Below are 23,652 nucleotides of genomic sequence, written 5' to 3'. Positions count from 1 at the left end.
TACGTGGGAGGCGTGATGACGCGACACGCAACTCAGTCTCCTACGGCCATCTTGCTGCCTTCCATTACAGTATATGGACAAAAAAGAGGTTCCAGTTATGACCATTACGCGTATAATTTTGAAATGAAACCTGCCTAACTTTTGTAAGTAAGCTGTAAAGAATGAGCCTGCCAAATTTCAGCCTTCCACCTACACGGGAAGTTGGACAATTAGTGATGAGTGAGTCAGTCAGTCAGTCAGTGAGGGCTTTGCCTTTTATTATTATAGATTAGTACAGTTTTAGTTGCCAAGACCACAAATGCTGGCCTACACATATTTCAATGCAAGTTATGTTTCAGTCAACAAAATAAATTCACAGTTCATAATGCCGTTAAACACAGCTTGACTATTAATGATCAAACAGATTAAGTGGCCTAATGAGTACAGTCAGCAAGATCAAATGTTTCAACCCAAACCAGTCTGTGCAAGCACGTTACTGTTAAGCTTTAAACAAGCACGCAATTCGAGAGATTTGTTCATGTGGTAATGACGTCCGTGAAAAATATTCGCTTGGCGAACACCTGTAATGCAGATGCACAGACAAGGTCCTCAGCACTATGAGGGGCACCAGCAAGACTGTATGTTGATAATTTCTGCTGCCAGTACTGAAGCAGTGACATGCGGCGAGGCTCATGGCTGGTGAGGCACTGACTCCTTCAGTCATATTTATAAATATATGAACGCAATAGAGTAGCTTATTCATTATTCACTTGGCAGCATGCACACTGACTACTGGTTATGTTTCATACCTCGTCAGCATTCTTTACACACACATAGGTGTGTTAGTACATATTTGGCTAAGAAAGAACATTACATTTATAGCAGCGAGAGAGAGCGCATTTGCTGTGCGCCCTCCATGTGTTCTAAATTTGTCGTTGCAATTTCACAATTCATACTCATTCAATACAAATGAAAGTATAGAGTGGTATACAAAAAAAACGGATTTCAATTTTGACCTTAATTGAAATATTTAGTTGTTTTTAAAAGCTTTTAATTCTGATGCTTTAATCAATTTTAATACAGACTGATCAACAAAAGGATAACAAGAAAAACAAATGAATATTTTATTTAAGGTCAAAATTTAGTCTTTAAATATTGGATTTTTTTTTTTAGTCTAATCCCATTTTTTATATAATTGAAATCCGTTTATGGTCTTACCTTTATTTGTAAATTAAGTCCATGCGCCTTTCGATCTCCACAGAAATCTCTGTCACTTTCTTGTAGAAATCCTCCTTGTTTTCATTTAGTTTTAAAAGTCTTAATCTTAAATTTTGGCAGTCAGTTGGAAGAAAAAATAATAAACGGACCGCTGCAGTGCACTTGACTTTCTGATATCGCTAACTTATTGGAGCCCAGAGCCTCTGCGTAGAAGAACAGCAGCAACAAGCACTTTTTGGGCTCACATGCACCCCCTTCAGTGCGGCACAGTACTGTCTGCCTTAACTTGTGCCTTTTCACTGCGGTTTTATATCCAATCAGCAAGACTAAATATGTCACACACATTCATTAAAGATATTAGCCAGACTGTGGAAAGTCAGGGTGTATAATAAACGTGTCTGCAACAATTATATTCACAACACACAGAGATACAGCAACAGGTACATGCAAATTGCATGCATCAACTCAGTGTGTAAGGGATCTCGCAGTCCGAAGTGAGGCTTGGCTTGTCACTACCACACCTTGCGTTTCTCCCCTGTATTTGATTCAGTGATTTTGACTTTAAAATCAAATTTATAGCACAGACCAGTGGAAAATGTATTTTATGTTATCATTATTAGTTTTTTTTTTTTTTTTTAACTTTTCATACCTCACCTGATCGCATGTCCCTGTACTGAAGTCCAGTCATAGTACCAGAGAAGTGCTGCAATTCCACTAAGTACTGATCCAATTGGTCCTGCAGTTAAACTCCGAGACTCTTTTCTTCTTCTTGCACGCTACATTTGCTTTTATCATCATCTGCACTGTAATTAAAGTATTTCCACACCTTACTTTCTCACTTTCAACCCGCAAACATCTGTGCAAAACTCGCCATCATCAACTTTACGTGCTTACTGCTTCAATCCGCTGAACCAAATGTGCTCAACAAACAAACAACAGTCCTCTACGGACTATAGTAAGCCATGTAGAAGATCATTGCATAGTAAACAGCACAACGTAACTGAACCCTCAGGGCAACTGAACTGGATTTAATGAAAATGCTATTGCTGTTTGTTTTGTTTTTACTCAATTTTCTTGTTTTAGTTGGTTCACATATAACTATTTTTTATTTTTAGTTTCTCTGTTTGCCTTAATTTCAGTTCTCCTTCTTTTAAAACGAAAAACAATATTTTTAGTTCTAGTTCTCGGTTTCGTTATGAAAATATCACTGGGCAGAAACCCATCCAATCTGGCCTGTGTCTCCACTGCCCGATCTGCACTCACTGCTGTCTTTCCAGGCTTCACCCAGAGAAAGTGCATCAACCTCCCACTACTGCCGATTGCTGGTTCCACCCAACGAAAGGACACTCCGGAGCGTAACAATCAATCCTGTTCCTTGGCTGCTCAGCAGGAGTGATCCTTGTACCCCCTCCTGAGAGCTGCTCACAGGCTACCTCATGGGGAACCATTCCCGTCCGCCTGCTTCTCTCTAAACACTGGCTCGCTCCTGCCTTTCTGTCTGTCTTTTAACCTCAGATCCTCTTTCGTTCTGTTTTCGTTTGTCCTGTGCCTGCTTGTTTTTAAGGCTCTGTGGGCACAGTATCTCAGTGGTGCACCACAGGAAGCTGATGAAGCAATTGAGAAAGACCACACCTTCATGTGCAGGTGCATCTCGCCCCAATTACTCCACCAACTTCTGCAGTTCGAGCACGGCCACGGAGAAGGATCCAGCCAATTGATTATTTATTAAAAACAGCCACACTTTTTCCAGTGTTTCTTTATTTGAGATGACTTATCCATGGCAGGAAAACAACTTGGCAATAGAGCAGTGGCACCAAGTTTCACATGAAGAAGAAAAGAAACTGAATAGAGTAAGATTAGTAACCATTTATAAACATCATATTACTTAAATTTGAGTACTAATGACTACAGTAATAGCAGAGATACGGCATGCACAGCTAATCAGCAGCTCTACTCATGGTATGCTAAACTGAAGTAGTGAGTCTTCATCCTGGATTTTAAAGCTGACAAAGAAGAGGCACTGGTTATAGTAGCAGGTAGAACATTCCACATGACCTCCCACTTTGCTATTCCTTGGAACCATAAGCAGGCTGGCATTTTCAGATTTTAATGTGTGCCTTGGTTTGTAAATAATGATAAATTTATATAAGTAAGCAGGCCTTGACCATTTCAGGCTTTATATGTAAAAAGGAGGATTTTGAAATCACTAAACTTAGTTAGGCCCCAGTAGGGATGGAAATTGATAAGATTTTCACGATTCCGATTCCATTTTCGATTCTGTTTAACAATTCGATTCTTTATCGATTCTCCTATCGATTCTTATTTTTAAAAAAGGAGAACACACAGGTCGATTAGCTTAGAACTTTGTTTTATATCTTATCTTTGAACAAGACAGAAATTTAGGAGTAGCATGACCTTACAAACCCAACAGTGAGATCTTAAGAGATTCCCAGCCTACGGCTCCTTGATGGGGTGCCACGGGGTCCCCAGAAAAAAATTTGTAAATGTAAAATAATAATAAAATAAATATTCTTCTGTAGCAACAACAAAGTATAACATAAATAATTCTGTGGCAATTACACAAGAATGTCCAGTAACATTTACACTCTCCTTTTTAAAAGTATATATGAGCTGAGCACTCAAAAATAAAACTACATCAGCCAGCAACAAATACAATCAACTCAAGTCCAATGGAACTGTGCACTGTGCAATTCTGCAACCATCAACTATGGAGAATTAACAATTCTTTTGCAGAAATATAAGCATATCTGCTTTTTCAGGAAGGAATTTTTACTTTTCCCGCCTCTGTGAAAGGAGAAGCTACCGGTAGACTGCAGCGAGAACTGCCAGCATCTGAGCCAGCCAGACTCTGTCTGTCTCTCTCGTCATGGTCATCTAAATGCAATGCACAGTAATAGCAGGTTTTGCAATAAGGCAAATCGTGCTAACATAATATGCAATGTTAGTTGATTAGTTACCTGCCGTATTAACGGGAGAGGACGTGCAAACGTTACTGCTGCTGCTGGGTTGAGATTCACTAGTCCGGAGCGGATCAAAAACACGACATTCATTTAAGGTTATCGCGTGAGCAAATGCTTTAGCATATTCGTAGTGTTTCCTCCCTTTGATGAAATATCTACTTTGCAAGTATTGCAAGTTGCTCTGTTGTCATCCTTTCTCGTAAAGTATAACCAAACTTTTGAGTGTTTGTGCCGCTTAGGCGCCATGTTTCCTGCTGGGTAAATGACGCTACGCAACGTGGTGACGTCATTCGAGGCGACTGGAATCGATAGGGGAATCGTTTGCAAAAATGGCAAACAATTCCATGGAATTGAAACAGTGGGAACCGGTTCTCAACAAGAACCGGTTTTCGATTCCCATCCCTAGGCCCCAGTGTAAGGACTTACTTTCTGGTTCTTGTAATGATTCTTGCAGCAGCATTTTCAATCAACTGAAAGCTGTATAAAGAACTAAGTGACCACCACATAAGTGAATCCTAGTAGACATAAATGTTTGAAATAATTTCTCAGCATCCTGCATATTTAGAAAATACCATAATCTTCCAACAATTTTAAGATGGTAAAAACATACTTTGGTTCAATGGCATTTTGTAATGTGGGGTGCTAGGTCTCCAATCCCCCAAATATTTTAAAAACTCAAAAAATTAGGTAATGTAAAATAGTCATGAATAAATTTGTTTACAGTACAGTATATGCACAATGTGTCTGGTGTCAGTGCATGTTAACATCGATTAGAAATTGGTTCTGACTTGTATTTGTTTAATTTCTGTGTGAATACCTATATTTCCTGAGTGAAAGGCACTGGCCAAAAGAGATTATATGTAAGTCCTTGAACTTTTGGCAAGCAGATGACCTGAGACTGCCCTTTAATTGGTTGCTTTCACTCCTACATTTATTGGCAGTGAATTAGTATTGTTTTAGGTTTTTTTAATCTAATGTCATTGGACAGTTGTCAACACACTATTTCATTTTATATTAGTGGTTCACAGTTCACACCCGCCAATAACATAACCTACAGATGAGTAAGCGCAACTTTACGAAGATGGCACCTTTCAAGTGCAACTTGAAGAATGACAGAAAATGATGCTATTTATTTAATGAAATACCCTTTCATAAATCATTTACTTAAAGAGAAAAAGAAGATAAAGTAGTTTGGACCAGACCAACCTGACTTTACAGTTCAGCAGCAGGCAACTGATTAAGGACAAGCTTACACATTGACTTTTTCTGCTCTTGTCATGATACACGGAGTTGGCTAACTTGATGTGGTGTAAGTGATACCCCTTTTTGCTTTCTATGTTTGCTGTTTCAAAGTGTCGAAGGTGAGACACCTAAAACATCTCTCTGAAAAATGCAAGCAGCGTGAAAGTAGCCATAGTCAGTTTGACCAGTGCTTTTCAACTAGTGTGCCATGAAATAGTGGTGTGGAAATAATAGTTCAGCACTCCTGGGTCTGAACCTGAGAGGGACAAGCTCTGCAAGTGGTCGAGATCTATCTGAGGAGGATAACTCTACCTGGAGAAGCTGACATAAAAGCAGGTCCATGATTGCTATGTTGCGGACATAGCTTGAGTCCATCTGTCCTGGGTGTGTGGCAGCCAGTGAGCTTCACAGTGCTGGTGGATGGTGGGCATACGAGTTGCCTCTGAGGCAGAGAGGGGTGGGCAAAAGGGCAAAGCAACTTGGAGATGCCACCAAAGTGGTCACTAAGTGCTGTTTCTGTGAACCTTGATCTCAGAGCTTCTTTTTTTACCGGCTTCTCCAGTAGTACTGCCCCTTCGGGCAATTGAGCATGTCTGTGAGATACATTATTATGTGTTTGTGGTTAGTAAGATAGTGGTGCACTTTAGGATTATTTTGGTTACAAAAAGTGTGCCACTGCAGAAGAAAAGCTTGGCAAACACTCATATAGACAATAGTATGAGGCTAATCTTTTTGGAATGCTTAGTAAAATGACTGAATTTCATCAGAAAGTAATTCAGAAATATTCAAGCCTGAAGGAAAGGAAGACAAAATTTATGTTCAAGGAAATATACAGTACATATCCTGATCGTAAAGGCAGAATAAGATTTAGGTTGGACTTGTACTACAGGTGTAGTACAAGACAGGTTGGTGGTGCAAGTTATGTTTTAAGATGTGGGGGTCAGTGGATCTTATAATGTGAATTTGTGCCCAGGTGATGTAAGACTGGCAAACGTGCATAGGACTGGGAAGACTGGCAGCAAGTGTAGAATAAATTTAGGGTGGGAATGACTCTGTGGTTGTGGCAAATGAAAACTGGGATGCAAGACTTCAGAAAAATCAGAGGACTAATGATTGTATGATGTGGATATATGGAATACAGTGGAAATGGCCAAGGACAAGGCACTGTATTAGCAGTGGCAGAATAAGATCTGGATTGGATTTATGCTGTGGATGTGAAAATTAATGTTATGTTTTCTAATGATAGTTCCCAGTGGAAGCATGTAATCTGTAAACAGTAATAGTCCCAATATTGAGCACTGCAAGGCCCCATATTTAACTTCTGTGTGTGAGTACTGTCAGGACATTTCTGCATGTACTGGAATCGATTTGATACATAAGAATTAAATCAAACAAGGGCAGTGTCTGTGAACCCAATATCTTTTTCCAGCCTGTATAGTAAAATAGAATAGTCAATAGTGTTAAACACTGTGTCTAAATCTAATAACATAATTACAGTAGAATTTCTTTCATCAGAGGATATAAAAATGTCACTTACAACACATGTTAGTCCCATTTCTGTACTGTGATTGTTGCAGAAGCCAGACTGGAATTTCGCAAATACGTTTTGATATGTAAAGTGAGACTAAAGCTAACTGGCAACTACTTTTTTAAGTGTTTTAGAGAGAAAGGGTAAACTTGAAATGAGTCTATAATTATTAAGTGTATGTGGGTCTAGGTCTAATTTTTTAAGTAATGGTTTGATAACTGACACTTCTTGAGCATCAGGAACTGTTCCATACAGTAATGAGCTATTGATAAGGTTAAGAATGGGTGTTGCCAGAACATCCATTGATCTTTTTACTAGTTTTGTTGACACTGAGTGTAACAAGCAAGTAGCAGGTTTCATTTTAGAAATTAAAAATAAGACGTCCTGCTCTGTTACAAAATTAAAATTTCTTAAGAGGTTGTGCAATGCCAGATACATATGCCAAGCTAGTATTAGATTTGCAATGTGATGCTGAAATCTAGGATATTTTGTGTTCAACTCTTGATTAAAGAAGTTCATAAAGTCTGTACTGTTAATGTCTGATGGCATTTTGCACTGTAATTCTGAATTCCCATTTGTTAAATTAGCCACTGTTCTAAACAATACACAAGGATTATTATTTTTGTTATCAATTATTTTAGAATCATAGTCTGAGTGAGCTTTAAAGAGAGCTTTTTCATATTTTTTAACACTCTCTGTCCATGCAGTTCAAAAGACCTGCAGCTTTGTTTCTATCCATCTACACTCTAGTTTTTGACACTGTAATTTAAGAGCTTTTATTTTCTTATTATTAATGTTTTAATCACTTTTGTTTTAAGGCAAGCTACTGTATCCAAGGCCACCCTGAAATATCACATTATAATTTGATGTTAGCTGATCTAAATAGTTTTCCACTGAAAATATCTACAGATTTTGCAGATTGTAGCAGAGTTACAATCTAGATGTTGCACTTTGTTTGGTAAGGGGAAAACCAAATCAAACGTAATTATGTAGTAATCAGAAATAACTACATTTTGAATCTCAACTCTATAAGTTATAATTCCAGTAGCTCTAATGTGTGGGTAAAATGTATAAATAAGTAAAACATTTGCTAAAAGTGTCTGATTCCATATCACTATGTACATTGAAATCTCCTCTCAACAATACACAATCAAAATTTATGTCTAAATAAGATAAAAAGCTGACAAATTCAGTCATGAATAATGAATATGGCCCTGGTGGTCTTTAGACTAACACTAATGAGCGCCTCAAAGGCTGTAAATTCACCCAAAGTTCTAAAAGCAGTTTGCATTTTGTCAAAATTAATTAGTATCTCTAGATTTTTGAAGGATTGTATATTATTTTGGTGATGCCTCAGCTAAGGGAATAGTATGAGATTTGCTACGCTATGTCAGATTTACTAAGGTTTCAGTGAGAAGACACAAATCAGATTGTGTACTTAATGTAATGTCATTTACCAAAGCAGCTTTATTTCCATAAAAATGAATGTTTAACAGCATTATAAACTGCAAAGATGTTTCTGAACTGATAATATGTATATTTTTTGTTTTAATTTGAATTAAGTTACTGTGGTAAAGGATCTGGCTTTATCTCCTGGTCTAATTATGCAAAGTAATAATAAGTAATTTAAAGTTTGCATCAAGAATAGATTTATAAGATGCCCATGACAAGGATTCTACGTAACAGGCAGGAACAATCCCAGGATGGGGTGCCCGCTAATTGTAGGGTGAAAACAAGCATACATATACACTAGTAGCATCAATTTAGCATCACCAAATCTTCTAACCTGCATGCCTTTGGAAGGAAACTGAAGCATGCAGAGGAAACGCACCAGGAAAACATGCAAATTCCAGGCAGGGAACACCCGGAACGTGACCCCCTTACTGCAAGGCAGCAGCCCTTCTGCCATTCAGTATTCAAAGCACCTTTGAAAATTTCAGCTTGAGCTGACAAATTTGCAAATGGCCTGCACTGTGAATAGTCTTGCAGTCTACATGCAGCTTGTATTCATGGCTTTTTACTGTATTACATCTCTCTGATGAATTAATTTTTAATAATTTTGCATATTCAGAATAAATAAAAGTAAACAGTTATATCAGATGTGAGTAGCTTACAAAATTAATCTGAACAGTCAAACAAAAACTAGGATGCGAACCAAAAATTTGAATGCAACATATGGCTTGAAACACAACTTGTATGGACTTTACAAATGATTTTCTCCATTGCAATGTTTCCCTGTCCTTAAGATTGGAGGGCATTGCTCTCCACCTTTTAGGACTAATGTGTATAAAAAAATGTTAAACAGTGATATCTGAGAACAATAATGTCATAAGATATAACAAAGAGAGCTGAGGCAAGTCAAAGGTCACTGACATTTTGTACACAAAAAAAGCAGTTCAAGGCTGAATCTCCCTCTGAGTTCCATATCGACTCTAGGCTCTCTATACTTGTAATCAACTTTATTTCACAGAATATTAACACACTTCTGATTTCTTTCTCAAACATTTGTTTCAATATTGCACAATATATAACTCCAGACATACAATAGCATTTTGCACAATCTCATCGCAGACACAAAAGCATATAAAAATAACAATATTTAGCATGGTATTACATTATGTTTGCTGTTAGCAATGTTTTCTCTGAGGATGTTGATGGAGAAGCTTAGAGAAGGCCAGAAAGAGTTGCATTGCGTCTTTGTGGACCTGGAAAAAGCATATGACAGGGTGCCTCGAGAGGAGTTGTAGTATTGTATGAGGAAGTCGGGAGTGGCAGACAAGTACGTAAGAGTTGTACAGGATATGTATGAAGGAAGTGTGACAGTGGTGAGATCTGCAGTAGGAGTGATGGGTGCATTGAAGTTGGAGGTGGGATTACATCAGGGATCGGCTCTGAGCCCTTTCTTATTTGCAATGTGATGGACAGGTTGACAGACGAGATTAGACAGGAGTCCCCATGGACTATGATGTTTGCTGATGACATTGTGATCTGTAGCGATAGTAGGGAGCAGGTTGAGGAGACCCTGGAGAGGTGGAAATATGCTCTAGAAAGTAGAGGAATGAAGGTCAGTAGGAACAAGACAGAATACATGTGTGTAAATGAGAGGGAGGTCAGTGGAATGGTGAGGATGCAGGGAATAGAGTTAGCGACGGTGGGTGAGTTTAAATACTTGGGATCAACAGTACAGAGTAATGAAAAAGAGAGTGCAGGCAGGGTGGAATGGGTGGAGAAGAGTGTCAGGAGTAATTTGTGACAGACGGGTATCAGCAAGAGTGAAAGGGAAGGTCTACAGGACGGTAGTGAGACCAGCTATGTTATATGGGTTGGAGACGGTGGCACTGACCAGAAAGCAGGAGACAGAGCTAGAGGTGGCAGAGATAAAGATTTTAAGATTTGCATTGGGTGTGACGAAGATGGACAGGATTATAAATGAGTACATTAGAGGGTCAGCTCAGGTTGGACAGTTAGAAGACAAAGTCATAGAGGCGAGATTGCATTGGTTCGGACATGAGCAGACGAGAGATGCTGGGTATATTGGGAGAAGGATGCTAAGTATAGAGCTGCCATGGATGAGGAAAAGAGGAAGGCCTAAGAGAAGGTTTATGGATATGGTGAGAGAGGACATGCAGGTGATGGGTGTAACAGAACAAGATGCAGAGGACAGAAAGATATGGAAGAAGATGATCCACTGTGGCAACCCCTAACGGGAGCAGCTGAAAGAAGAAGAAGAAGCATGGTATTACATTACCTTACAACTTCAGTATTATGGACTGAAGAATACAGACAGACTGCATTCTCTAAAAACAACATTATAACTGAGCTATGCTATGGATATATGACAGCATGGCAACAGTTTACAGACAATTTCTACCTCAGTATCTGAGCAAAAGGGAGAGCAAACTGTCTAAAGTGATGCAAAAGCACTTTTGGTAGCAGGTATCATTGAGCATACTTCTTCAAGGTTGAAAAATTCATCATTGTTGGAGTCTCATTTCTTATTTACCCATATTTTGGCTGCCACCATTCCACAGATCTTGCTGCATTCCAGTACATTGCCACTTGATACCAATAAGCTGAGTATAAAGGAAAACCTGTGACGTTAAGTTGCCTGTAAATGCTCATGTTTTTGAAGAGGGCCCATGATCATAAAATAAACTGGACAATTCCCTCGTATGGTAAGTTCACAGACTCTGAATGAGGTTCATTACTGTCAAATAATATATGTGGAAGTGAAGCTCACTGCAGTATCCTCACAGGTTACAGAACAATCAAAAACAAATAACTAATCTCTTATCTATCATCACAAAAAAAAACAAATTGAAAGCTGATGTATTCCTTTTGGAAATATAATATTAAAATTGAACACTTTTACTTTTTAACAAAGTAAAAGCAATTGCAAAGCTTAATCAGTAAGCAATATCTTATCTAAAAATGGAAAGCATTATATTCTCTCTCAGTTTCAGGATCAGATTAAAAGTTTTTCCAGAATTTGGCAAGAAATCTTTAATGCTATTCTAAAATATCTCTGCTAAATCTTGTCTATTGTCTTTATATTTAACAGATCCTTGAAGTATTTAGACCCCTTCACTTTTTGCACACTTTGTGTTGTAGAATTTATTTTAACTGGATATATTTGCCATTTTTACCTATCAATCTACCATCAATAACCCATAATAACAAAGTGAAAACATGTTTTCTGAACGTTTTCTAAACTCATCATTCATGGGTTGGAACGCCTGAACCGTAGACTGAAAGAGGGCATCAGAGTATACTTAATGGAAATAAGGATTTTTGATGATGTTCTCCATCTAACTCTGCTGCACACACGAGCTTCCCTGCATGCTACTACAGGTGTCTTCCCTGCTTCTTTAATGATAGGCCGGGAACTAAAATTGCTTTTAACGCGACTAGCACCAAAATCCAAACCTGGTTATGGGGTACAGATGCCCACAAAAGCCGCTCAGAAGGTACTACAGTCACAGTATCAAATGAAACATAATTATGACTGGGCCAAACATGCAAAATCACCCAGACTGGTTGTTTCAGATTGGGTAAGGGTAAAGCATGCAAATCGCAAGAATAAGCTACAGTCTTACTGGTCAGATCCCATTCAAATTCTAAGGCAACTGGGTCCTGCCACTTTCCAGCTTACAGATGGGTCACATTGGCATGCTAATCGTCTGTGTGCAGTGCCACCACCTTCATCAGCCAGCACTACACTTTCAGAGACTTCGGTCCTCACTTGGCAGTGCCCCCCCAACAGAAGCTACATCTTTGGGGTTATCTTCCCAGACTATTCCTGCTTTTTCACAAAGTTATCATCGACCCCAAAGAGCACGGGTTCCCCCGCATTGGCTCAGTGACTATGTAACGGAAGGTTAAGGGGGAAAGGGGGGAAAATGTGATGTCCAGAATTGAACCCTGTGTTTCTTTAAGAGTTTGTACATAGTTGATTTACTAAAAGACAAGGGGCAGGATGGGAATAAAGGGGGTGTGGTGGACTGGTGGTTTGTGGGAAAAAGAAGTTTGAAATAAAAAGTAAGAAAACATTTGGGCAAAACCCGTGTGTGACGAGTTTTTGTGTCTGGATACAATAGTCTGAACCTCTCTTGACTAATGTCAAGCACATTCCCATAAAGTCTGGTTCCAAGTCTCCGTCATTATTTTCAAGGCACCTTGCTCGCTTCCTGTCTGATTTTATACTTCCCATCTTTGAAGGAGACACTAAACATTCTTGTCACTACCTGATTTGTACTGCCTGGTGGTAACATGTGCCTCTACTGCCTTTACTTCTCCTTGTACTGTATGTCTCAGACTTGCACTTCCTCCTTCGATCGCATCACCAAAGGCAAACTGACAAATCACACAGGGACTTTACACACACAGACACACACCAACAAACAAACTAGTAAACTTGTGACCAACTGGGACTGTGATATAACCAATAAAAACTGAAATAATCTGTCTATAAACATTGTTGGAAAAAATGCTTTTGCCCAAGCAGATGTCTTAAACGATATGCCAAATTCATAGTTTGTTAGTGCAAAACCTGTGGAGGGGTTATAAAGTAGTTTTCAAAAATTCACCCTAAGTGTATGTAAATGGCTGATTTCAACTGTACTGGACTTTTTTCAAAACCCACTCTTAATTTAAAACTAAGAAATATTAAATTGGAAAGAATACAGTATTTTGTTGAGTAATTGCCTATTTTTCCAATATCTAACACTTGTAGCTAAGATTATTCTAAATCAATTAGTTTATTTGCAAAGATGCTGATTTTATTCCAGGAGCAGAGGGCACAAGGCTGAAATGAGCCAAACCATCATAAGTCATACACTCATGCAAATGCTCACATTTACTCACACTAGCAGACTATGAAGTTTGCAGTTAATCTGGCAGCAAGACTTGCAACTAAAGAAGAAATCCTGAGTCCTTATGGAAAACACACATGAGCATGAGTCAAATATGCAAATCCCACACACAAGTATGCCAAGCAAGAACTGGGCCAAGGATCAAGCAAAAAGGAGCGCCAACATTATGTCCAGTCACTACGAAATCATTGTGCAGCCTAGGTTGTTCTCCTTTCAGTTATTTATTTTTCCTTCAGAGATGTTTTAATATTTGTTGAATGATTTTACTGAACAAACATTTTACGTAAGCATGATTTGCAGTTGTTGCAATTGTAATTGAAATTCTAAATCATCTCTAGTAATCACCTCTGTTGCATGTTGATTAGTAAATTTGCTTCTTTGATAGTTTTATTTTTGCTGCTACCAGTCCTGAGGTGTGCTAATATAAAGTAGGAACTCTGCCAAACGAAATATAAAATGCTGTTTGAATTCATTTTTTTTTTCTTTGTTTAGATCTGTAGCATCAGATGCAGGGGAGCACTCCTACCCAGGGAGTCCAAACAACCCTTCTCAACAAGTGAGCACATCTAGCTCATACTCAACCACTGAGACCAAGGAATTACATGGGGCTCCATTGCAGACTCAGTCACTTGACCGAGCATACAGGCCACCAACAACTGTGAGCAACCGGCAGAACTCCTTGAACAGAGTCCAGCAGCCACACATACCCTTACTGTCGGACAGTGCGCCTAACGGGCCAAGGCCTCAAATAGTGAAAGATTACAGGTATAATTATATAATTTTTCTTTACTTTCAAATATCAGAACTGTTTGTATTCCACACATAATGTATTTCCATAGATTCTACAGTAACTATGAATACATCAAATATTGTTTCAAGAAATTTACAAATTGTACTCAATGGGATGGCAGTTTGAGCAATAACAAAAGACAATTACTAGCAAATTTCTTTGATTGAATGTGATACTGATATTGTTTAAAGTTTTAAATCTTGTTTTGGAAAGTGCAACGTTTCTTCTTTTGTTCTAAAGTAACGCAAAAAGGTTAATTTACTGAATACCATTTCAGTACTACTTAAGAATTACTTTTATGCTGATGCCTATTATAAGCTAGGTGTTTCAGCTGAACCAGTTGCTTAGTTAAGAGTATCAATGTATCACTAAAAGTTAGATAATTTAATATTGATTAAAAAAGCCAAGAACAGATACATAAAATATTTTGATAATTATCGATTTGTTTCATCCTGAACAAAAGACATTATTTACAAAACAAGAATATAGTGTAAATGCTTGTTTGGTTTGCTTAAAAAGTAGTCCTGGAGAAGCTGTTGGAATTTATCTCGAACACAAGGCCTTCAGTATTGCTTCTATTAGCTTATTAGCACTCTCTAAAAAGCATTTATCAGATCAAGACACAAAACCACCAGCTCTCCCAGATTACTCGTTGCTTCCTCAAGGATCTTTATTACTATCAAAGAAAAACAGAACACTTAATCATAATTTCATGTCATTTAAATTCATTTCTGCACTCACTTGTGACAGCCTTGCCCATTGGAAACCTGCAACTACATTTAAATTATTAAAAAAATAACAGCCAAATAACAATATTCTCAATCATGTCAATGAATCATTCCATTATTGAGTCTACTGTGGTGAAAGCATTGAATTGGCCCTATCTATCTATCTATCTATCTATCTATCTATCTATCTATCTATCTATCTATCTATCTATCTATCTATCTATCTATCTATCTATCTATCTATCTATCTATCTATCTATCATACAGTGACTTTCACAACTAACTATCTATGTATCTATCTATTAGTGCTGGGCGGTATAACCAAAGTTCTATATCACTGTATTTTTCAAAATTATCCCGGTTTCACGGTATTGAACGGTAGTTTTTTCCCATGCATGAGTGGATGTTAACCACATTTTCCACTGCAATTACTGGCTGAGAATAACCTATTCCACTGTCATGAAAATTGTACATTGTACAAAAAAACATTTTAATGTGCACACAAGTATTAATACAGGTTTGCACGGACCCATAAAGTGATAGTTTTCAAGGGGGTGGCACTAATGAAGAGAAGGAATCACATTGCATGACAGATGCAGTCAAAATATACTGTAGAACAAAGTTTGCAAACAACTTAAACTAAAATGTTTACAACATATTTTCAACCATCCAGAGGCATTTAGACTTAGTAAAATATCCAGAGGTGCTTGTCAAAAGTTGTATTGCAATGAACATGTCTTAGAAAAGGAATAAATAGTAAATATTTTTTGTAAACCACCTACTCTTTGTTAATGTTAACAACCTCTGTCCATTTACACATTAAAGTGACTTTTTAAACAACTTTACCATCATTAAACTGCATAATATTTAAACTAATAAATAATAACAATACAATAAATAATAGTGCAACTTAAAGTATTAATACTATTACATCCAAGACTTCAAAGCCCAGGTGCATTACACAGTATTCACCAAATTAAAATAAAATAAAACAAGTGCAACTTGGTGATGATATCTTTACCAACTGAACCATTATTAAGGCAAACTGCATTAATATGGACTTTGCTTCAAGCTAAGCTATATACATACAGTAAATAATAAAACTGCAACTTGCATTTATAATGCTATTTGTAGTATAGCCCAACGGAAGTGTATTAGGGCCACGGTGAAGAAAAAAAAAATATGGGCACAGTGAAGAAAAAAAAAACTATATGTCGAGATTAAAGTTGACATTCAAACTTTATTCTCATAATTTATTTTGTCATTAAAGTAGAATGTTGTAAACTAAACTTCATCCTAAAATCAATGTTTAATTTACTACATTTTCTCAAACCCCATCATAAGTTAATGTAGCACATTAAATGCTTTGTGTTAAGTGTTCCCCGACCCCAGTTGTTCATCGCTATGCGCTTCTTAAATTGATTTCCTCTGCACTAAGAGGAGGCACAGGCAGCAATCACCGCACAGAATACATTCACTTCATGATATTCCTGCTCTCTGAAAATGTAGAATGATAAGATCAATTTTCATGAATTGTATGTACAATGCCTATAAAAAGTATTTGGCCATTTGGAAGTTTTCATGCTTTATTGAATCATGGTAAATTTAATTTGGGGTTTATGACAATGATCTTCATGATCAAAATGTCAAACTGAAAACAGATGTCTGCAACATGGCCTAAATTAATATACTCTATATATATAAAAACCTCAGCCTAAAAGTGCAACGATTTTGTACAATGATTTTATGTCACGTTTTTATGTCACGTTTTTTGTCACACTTTAAATCTGGCTTATTCTAAAACCTACATATATATGTTTGGTATCATTCTTTTCAGAATTTATCGAACTTTAATGTGATGTTGTTAGATTTTCAGATTCTTATTCTGTTTTTAAATTATAAACTAAAAATATCAAGAACTCACGTCACGTGAGATGAGACTTTGTGCCAAGAGATTTAACCACACCCAGGACCAGAAATAAAAGATTAGGACAGCTGCTGTGCAGGCTTTTAAATATTTGAAGCACGACACGAGATGTAGATCACATGGCACGGCAACAGCAGCAACAGCTGATCAAGCAAAGAGGAGGTAAAAATAAACTGTATTTGTTTCCCATTGTATCACCATTTAAGAGGGGGTTTCGGAGGAGCAACCGCATCTCCTTCGGGTGCGTTCAGCCCCCCTATTCACAACATGAGTGGAAGAGATGCGAAGTGGCAGGTGTGTAGCGCTGGCCAGTGGGGTTGGCGAGCGAAGCGAGCAGGGGGAAAACCCCCTAGTTAATTATAAATATAAAACACAAAATAAATGATCACATAACTATTTCAAATTTTGCTTTTTTTTTAATATGACACACCTATATCATCACTGATATAGTCAATTGGCTTTAGAAGTCACATGATTCAATGTTGTTTACAATAGAATATAAAAACTTCCAAGGGGTGAATACTTTTCATAGTCAGTGAATGTATATAAATTTGAATGAGATATTTCTTATATATATTTCTGCGCTGGTTTGTTCTGCTTCCACTTCAAAACGGGTCCCGCCCACACGCAGCCGACACGGCATTTCTCGATTCCTATTCGTCCTCTTCCGAACCCTTCCCCATGCTGCCTGTGGCTCCTGTGTCTTTAAAACAGCTTCTTACACAGCAAACATCAGAAGTTAAAAATTATCGTGAACACATTCGAGAATACAATTCTTCTCTAGCCTTTGCTTCCATGGGTGCACAGATAACTAAACATCCTGCCCACGGACCATACTGTTTAAAAATAGACAGGCAAATTTATCACCAAATCTCTCCACTATACGCTAACACTTCCACCTCTCCAGGATATGGACAGTTGTATGTTTTTGATACAGCGCAAGCTACTGAAGTACGCTTACAAAATAAAGCAAACTCTGCATGAAGCGAAAATTTACTTCTCCAGCTAGATTCCATTCTCAGAACCATCAACCCCTTCGCTAAATCATACAAACACATGCATGAACTCGCTTAGTCCAATCCAACAGCATCTGTACGAATGATTTTCAAGGAAAATCCTAGGCAGAATTTACGACGATACAATGCCCCGACATGTCACACCGATGTTTTTGTCGGAGAAGATGGCAAACCACCTTCCGTAAGGGACATTTGCATCTATCCCATAGGCAACTCCTGTAAAACAGATTTCAATATGAATTGCCATCCTATGGTTTACCCACTTTTATTCCCTTATGGAGACATTGGCTGGCACAAAGATTTACAATGTGTTCCCGATAAAAGAAACTATTCCAACAGTACGTCGTAGATGCGTATGTTAAAACAGAGGGCACGCGTCTCAACTATCTCAGAATACATCAACAAGATCTGCACGTGGAACAATACAATGGACTATCAGACGCACTGCAAGCAAACGCTGAAAATAACAATGTACGTGTAGGCAAAATGATCATATTACCGTCCACATTTCCAAGAAGTCCAAGATACATGCAACAAAACTATCAGGATGCCATGGCCATAGTACGTAAATTCAGAAAGCCTAATTTATTTATCACTTTCACATGTAATCCTGCTTGGCCGGAAATTCTACATGCACTGTCAGATACCCAAAGACCAGAGCACAGACCTGATACCAGTCTTCAAACATGGTCAGTTGTGCGTGGCTTTTTCTAGGGTTAGATCTTTCAACTCATTATCTGTCTTCTCCACCAAAACACCTATGCACAACTGCGTCTTTCAAGAAGTATTTATTTCTTCTTGATTTCTGAATTCCTTTCTCACCGTTTTCCGTTCCTATTCTTACATTGCCGTATGCTATGGCGGGCGTTGGCTAGTATTTAGTATTTCAAACATTTCACTAAAGGTGTATTGGATTTAATGAACTTGTCCAGAAATACACATGGATATTACTCACTGATATTTATTATCACTACAAGGAAATGGACTTAGTTGGGTGTGCCTCTTTTTAAAGGAGTGCCTACAAAATCAGAAGAGGTGAATTTCTGGTGAGAATCTTCAAACATTTGCAAAGTGTCAAAAAGACACACTTATGTTCTGTTTCACAAGGCTTTGACACTACTATCTGCATCTTTCAGTTTTATTAAAATATATATATATACAGTATATGATTGGACTTATCTTCTTTAATTCTGTAATGCATAGAGCATTAGACACTGAGACTTGACAGCTATGTATGTACTGTACCTACATGGATGTTAATAGGTTTTCCTTCCAGCTTCAAGCAATGTATCTTTAGTCTGTGAATCCAATGTTTTACTAGTACTAAATATTTAATTACAGCTTCTGAATTAAGTGTGCTTCTTAAGGTTAACTCAGATTCTTATTTATTGCAGAAACATCTGCAACTATTGAGATTTTTAAATATTTTTATAACAGATCAAATGTTGTGAAGCCTCCTAAAATTATTGCTGGTTTTGTGCATTGTAGATAGTAATCAAATTAAAAGTTTGTGGGAATGTTTAAAAATATTCTGTTTGTTCCAGTTTATTGTCTTCTATTTTTGGCTTTTTTTCTATCTATATATTACTGATGTCACACATTTATTATATTACTATTTTATGCTTTCATACACCAACAGAAAAAGTTTTTAATGCGGTGTACATTTCTCTCTTTTTTCAGCTCCCAGCAGATGCAAGTCCCAGAATTCTTTATGCCTCCCGCTCCACCTCCTCCACCTCCACTTATCCCATCAGCTCAAACTGCGTTTAACAGCACAACTTCTACTCCTCTGGCCCCCAGCACAGTCACTGCTGTGTCCCGACAGTACACTCCATCTCCTCCTCCTGTCTTGTCCTCTATGTATACATCTTCCCCACCACATCCCCCTGCTGGGTGTCCCCCTGTTGCTCCGCCTCCACCCCCTCCAGGTCCACCAGTACATTCAATGTCACCTGCTCATACAGTTTCACCACCAACATCATCAGAACCCAGGAAAACACAGGCTCCACTTATCCCCATGAGCGATGCTCGAAGTGATTTGTTAGCTGCCATACGGAGAGGTAAATCATATTTATTAATGTCAAAGTTTAGCATCTGCATTGGAATGTGCTGTATCTACCGCGTTGGGTGTCTTTCTACTACTCTTCCTAGTGTTAAACTCTTATTACTTATTACTATTAATCTTAAACTTGACAAATGTTGGTCTCTGACAGTTGTAAGCCCAAAAGACAAGCACAAACGCTTACTGTCTTTGATGATGTGTTCATCTGACAGGGAGCTTTAATGTGATACTGTCATTTGATCCTTGTGTGCTGCTTCTATTTTTGTATCGACAATAAACTATATCACCAACAGTGATGGATTTCCAAAGGTGTTTTAGTTATGATAAACCAGAAATTGTAATGCACAGAGAAATATCTGTACAGACAAAATTTAGTAGACAAAAGAGTAGTAAACAAAAAGTAAGGCTAGAATAATCAGTGACAAGGTCAAAAGCACAAGCTCAGGCTCCTTCCCCTTCAGAGAGGTGACATTCCACGTCCCAAGAGCCAGCTTCTGTAGCCGAGGATCGGACCGCCAAGGTCCCCGCCTTCGGCCAACACCCAACTCACACTGCACCCAACCTCCTTGGCCCCTCCCATAGGTGGTGAGCCCATGGGAAGGGGGACCCACGTTGCCTCTTCGGGCTGTGCACGGCTGAGCCCCATGGGTGCAAGCCCGGCCACCAGGCGCTTGCCATCAAGCCCCACCTCCAGGATACTTAAACTTTGAAACTTTGAATCTTAATTCTGTAAGTAATATTTCGATCCAATAAGTGTTTATGACAATTAGTCTGACCATTAACAATCTGGAAAACCCCACTGAGTTAAGTAGATGAGTAAAACTTTTGCTGCAAGTGCCAGTTTCCACATCTGTGTGGCTATTAAAATCTCCCATCAACATTACATGATCATACATTAATTTATAATTAAGTCAGATAAAAGGGTGTAGAATTTAATCATTGACACTAAATATGGCCCTAATGGTTTCTAAATTAGTACTACAATTATGTTGGAATCTATTTTATCTAATATACATTCATCTATATTCGTATAACTAATACTGCTAATTACACAGAATTATCATATAGTTGAAAACTGTAAGAAAATGATTAAAAGGTTTCTAATGCATAGGAACTACACATCCTGACCAAGAATTTGAATTTGTGAAATTTTATAGAGCAGAATAATTCCACCTTCACAAACTTCCTTGTAACATGTATTTTTAATAGAATTATAAATAACAAACAATAATAATGAAAAAATGTTTTAGTTTAGATGAGATGTTTAGATGTCTTATTACTATGTCATTTGTGGCACCCTGTAAAGAACGAAGAAAAGTTCATCTGGATTATGTTATTTTATGGCTGAAATACAAAAGCTGTTTGTAGTTTGGCAATGACTTTGGGTTTTAGTTATTAACCATTTTCAACCACAGAATTTGGGTTCAAATCTTAAAAAGTGCCCTCAGTTTCTTTGTGTTTTCAATGATGTTATATGGCACTGCACAACATTATTCTTACTGATATAAATAATACTTTAGATAAATTCATACCACTGGGAAATGCTGAAGACTTTCACTTTTGTTGTTATTTATTGTGAGTGATTTATTGTTTACAGTTTTAGTTATTTTTGTTGATTCACTTAAGGCACAATTGATCTTTATGCACTTAAATGTTAGAATTCAGAGATTTGATGTCCTGTCCCCCACAACCACCCAACTGGTCTGTTTTGTTAGAGCAGACAGTTATCACTGCTGTGTTTCAAAACCCCTGATACTGTATGCCATGTAGCAAGGCAGTGATCTGATCAGCCCCATCCCTTTCAGCAGGTTGCTGCAAGGACAGCCACTGAACAAAGCATCAGCTGTGACGGTGCCTGGGACTGTTATTGCATGTCATCAATATCTAGCTTGCAGTCTATGACTGTGAGGATGATTGGTTATTAGCACTGGCAGTTCACGTTTGAAAATCATCCCAGACACACTGTTTGTAACCAAGAAAATGTATCTTTTTTGTGGTCTGGAAAAGGGCATTAAATCAGTTTCTTCATACACTCATACTGTATAGTAGTTAAGTGTTTCGGGTAAAGCCTGTACTAGATTACTCTTTTAACTTTTAACACATTCGTTTTTTTTTTATCTGAAATATTTCAGGCAAATTTCTCTTAACAATGTAATTTGTTTTTTTCAGTTCATAATTAAATACTGTATATTCAGTTTAGTACAATGATTTTTATATAGCAAACTTCCCATTGACAGATCAGAGTGCTATACATATTTACATATATTTAAAGAAATATTTGGAAGATTTAATAAAAGTTTATATCAAATTGCCATAAATACTGAAACCCTATTTGCGCACCTACACCAGTAACGTAAAAAAGAGAAAAAGAAGGCAGCTGAAAATGATGCCACCTGAAGAAAACGTGGAAGATTACTTGATGCAGCACAATTACACAGACTTAGAGACATTTGTTGCTAGCAAAATTGCAACATTACGGATGAATTTTATGAATCAGGGCATGTGATCTTTGACAATACAAACTAGCTGATGATGCCATTGATAACTTCCAAGTCAACAGAACTTTCATCTAAGAGCGGAGACAGCCAGACTTCATTTCCTGCATTTTGCACTGTTTCGAAGAGCAGTCTGAATCTCTACCAAAATTTACCTTTTTTAACAGTAAGGCCTCTGAATAATTATATTGGTTGATGTGTGCTGACATTTTCTTCATAAGTATAATTAATGCATTTGTGGTTAACTTTTTTTTTACTTTCTGGGAGATCTGTGACATTTCCCTCTATTCCTCTGGGGGTGGGCATGGCTCCCCTGGCTGCCTGGTGTCTCTGCCAAATGCTGCATATCTTCCTTTCATTTGCATTATCTCTCAATACTTTGTTTTGATGTCTTCCTCTTTACTTCTATGAGTAACCTTAAAGTAATGTCTTTGAATGTCTGCTGCCTCGGGTGTGGTGATTATCTGTGGTGTAAGAATGATGATTGTTGGTGGAAGCTAAGCTTCAGGTTGATGATGTGCATTGACTTGGTAATACACATTACTTTGTTGTTGCATCAGCCTTGGTAGACTCCCAGAAGCAAGGCATAGTGATTTTTTTTGCCAGAAATTGCAAGCAAAGTATATGGGAGTGATTTCTGATAGGCAGGGCTTGTTCTGTATTACATTCGTTGAGTTTGCTCAACCACCTCCTGTATATACATATTATATATTCTGTATATAACTTTTTCATATGACTGTATATATATATATAGACAGCTCAGTGACCATTCACTCTTTATTCAGCTCTGCTTTGACAAGAGCATCAGTTTTACTTAACAAAAGTGGGTTGTTAAATTGTTTCCAATGCCAATGGTATTGGAAAGAATAGGGTTGAATGCAGATGTCCAGAAGACACATATTGTTGAAAGGTTGTGTCTTTATTGTGGGGATTTAGGACATGTTACCCCCAGTCCTAAGCTTGGGAAGAATTTTAAGCATACACTGTATGTAGGGCTCAGGTAGGCTGGCACCAACAGTCAAATGAATTATAAGAAATGGTTAGTGGTCCCTGTTAGGATTCAGGTTTCATTTCACATACTGGAACTGGCTGATTGAGGCTTCGGAGAAAGTTCTGTTAGTTCAGCTAACAGTTTATGAACCTGAACCTGAAGATACTACTAAAGGTTAAATTACATATTTATTCACTATTAATAATCAACGTTAATAAAACGTATCACCCTAGTCTTGCATTTACAAATGAAGTTGTCTTCATAATGAGGAAATGGTCTTTTATGGCTACTGCAGATGGCAATCAGGCTCCTGCAGGTATTGAA

General features: G+C 37.7%; 2 protein-coding genes across 2 annotated transcripts in view; one reads left to right on the top strand and one right to left on the bottom strand.

Moving 5' to 3' along the window:
- The window catches only part of LOC114662093 (monocarboxylate transporter 8-like), a 1,225,996-nt gene that overhangs the window by 288,096 nt on the left and 914,248 nt on the right, over positions 1–23,652 (bottom strand). The window lies entirely within an intron of this gene.
- LOC114663066 (actin-binding protein WASF3-like) overlaps positions 1–23,652 on the top strand; it is a 129,086-nt gene that overhangs the window by 99,913 nt on the left and 5,521 nt on the right. Inside the window, exons 7-8 of the mRNA XM_051934390.1 lie at positions 13,812–14,084; positions 19,461–19,840. Coding sequence (XP_051790350.1) covers positions 13,812–14,084; positions 19,461–19,840 — 653 coding nt within the window. The remainder of the gene's footprint in view (positions 1–13,811; positions 14,085–19,460; positions 19,841–23,652) is intronic.

This window comes from Erpetoichthys calabaricus, chromosome 12 (genome assembly GCF_900747795.2).
Source record: "Erpetoichthys calabaricus chromosome 12, fErpCal1.3, whole genome shotgun sequence".
Classification (NCBI taxonomy): domain Eukaryota; kingdom Metazoa; phylum Chordata; class Cladistia; order Polypteriformes; family Polypteridae; genus Erpetoichthys; species Erpetoichthys calabaricus.
This window is presented reverse-complemented; position numbering and strand designations above follow the sequence as displayed.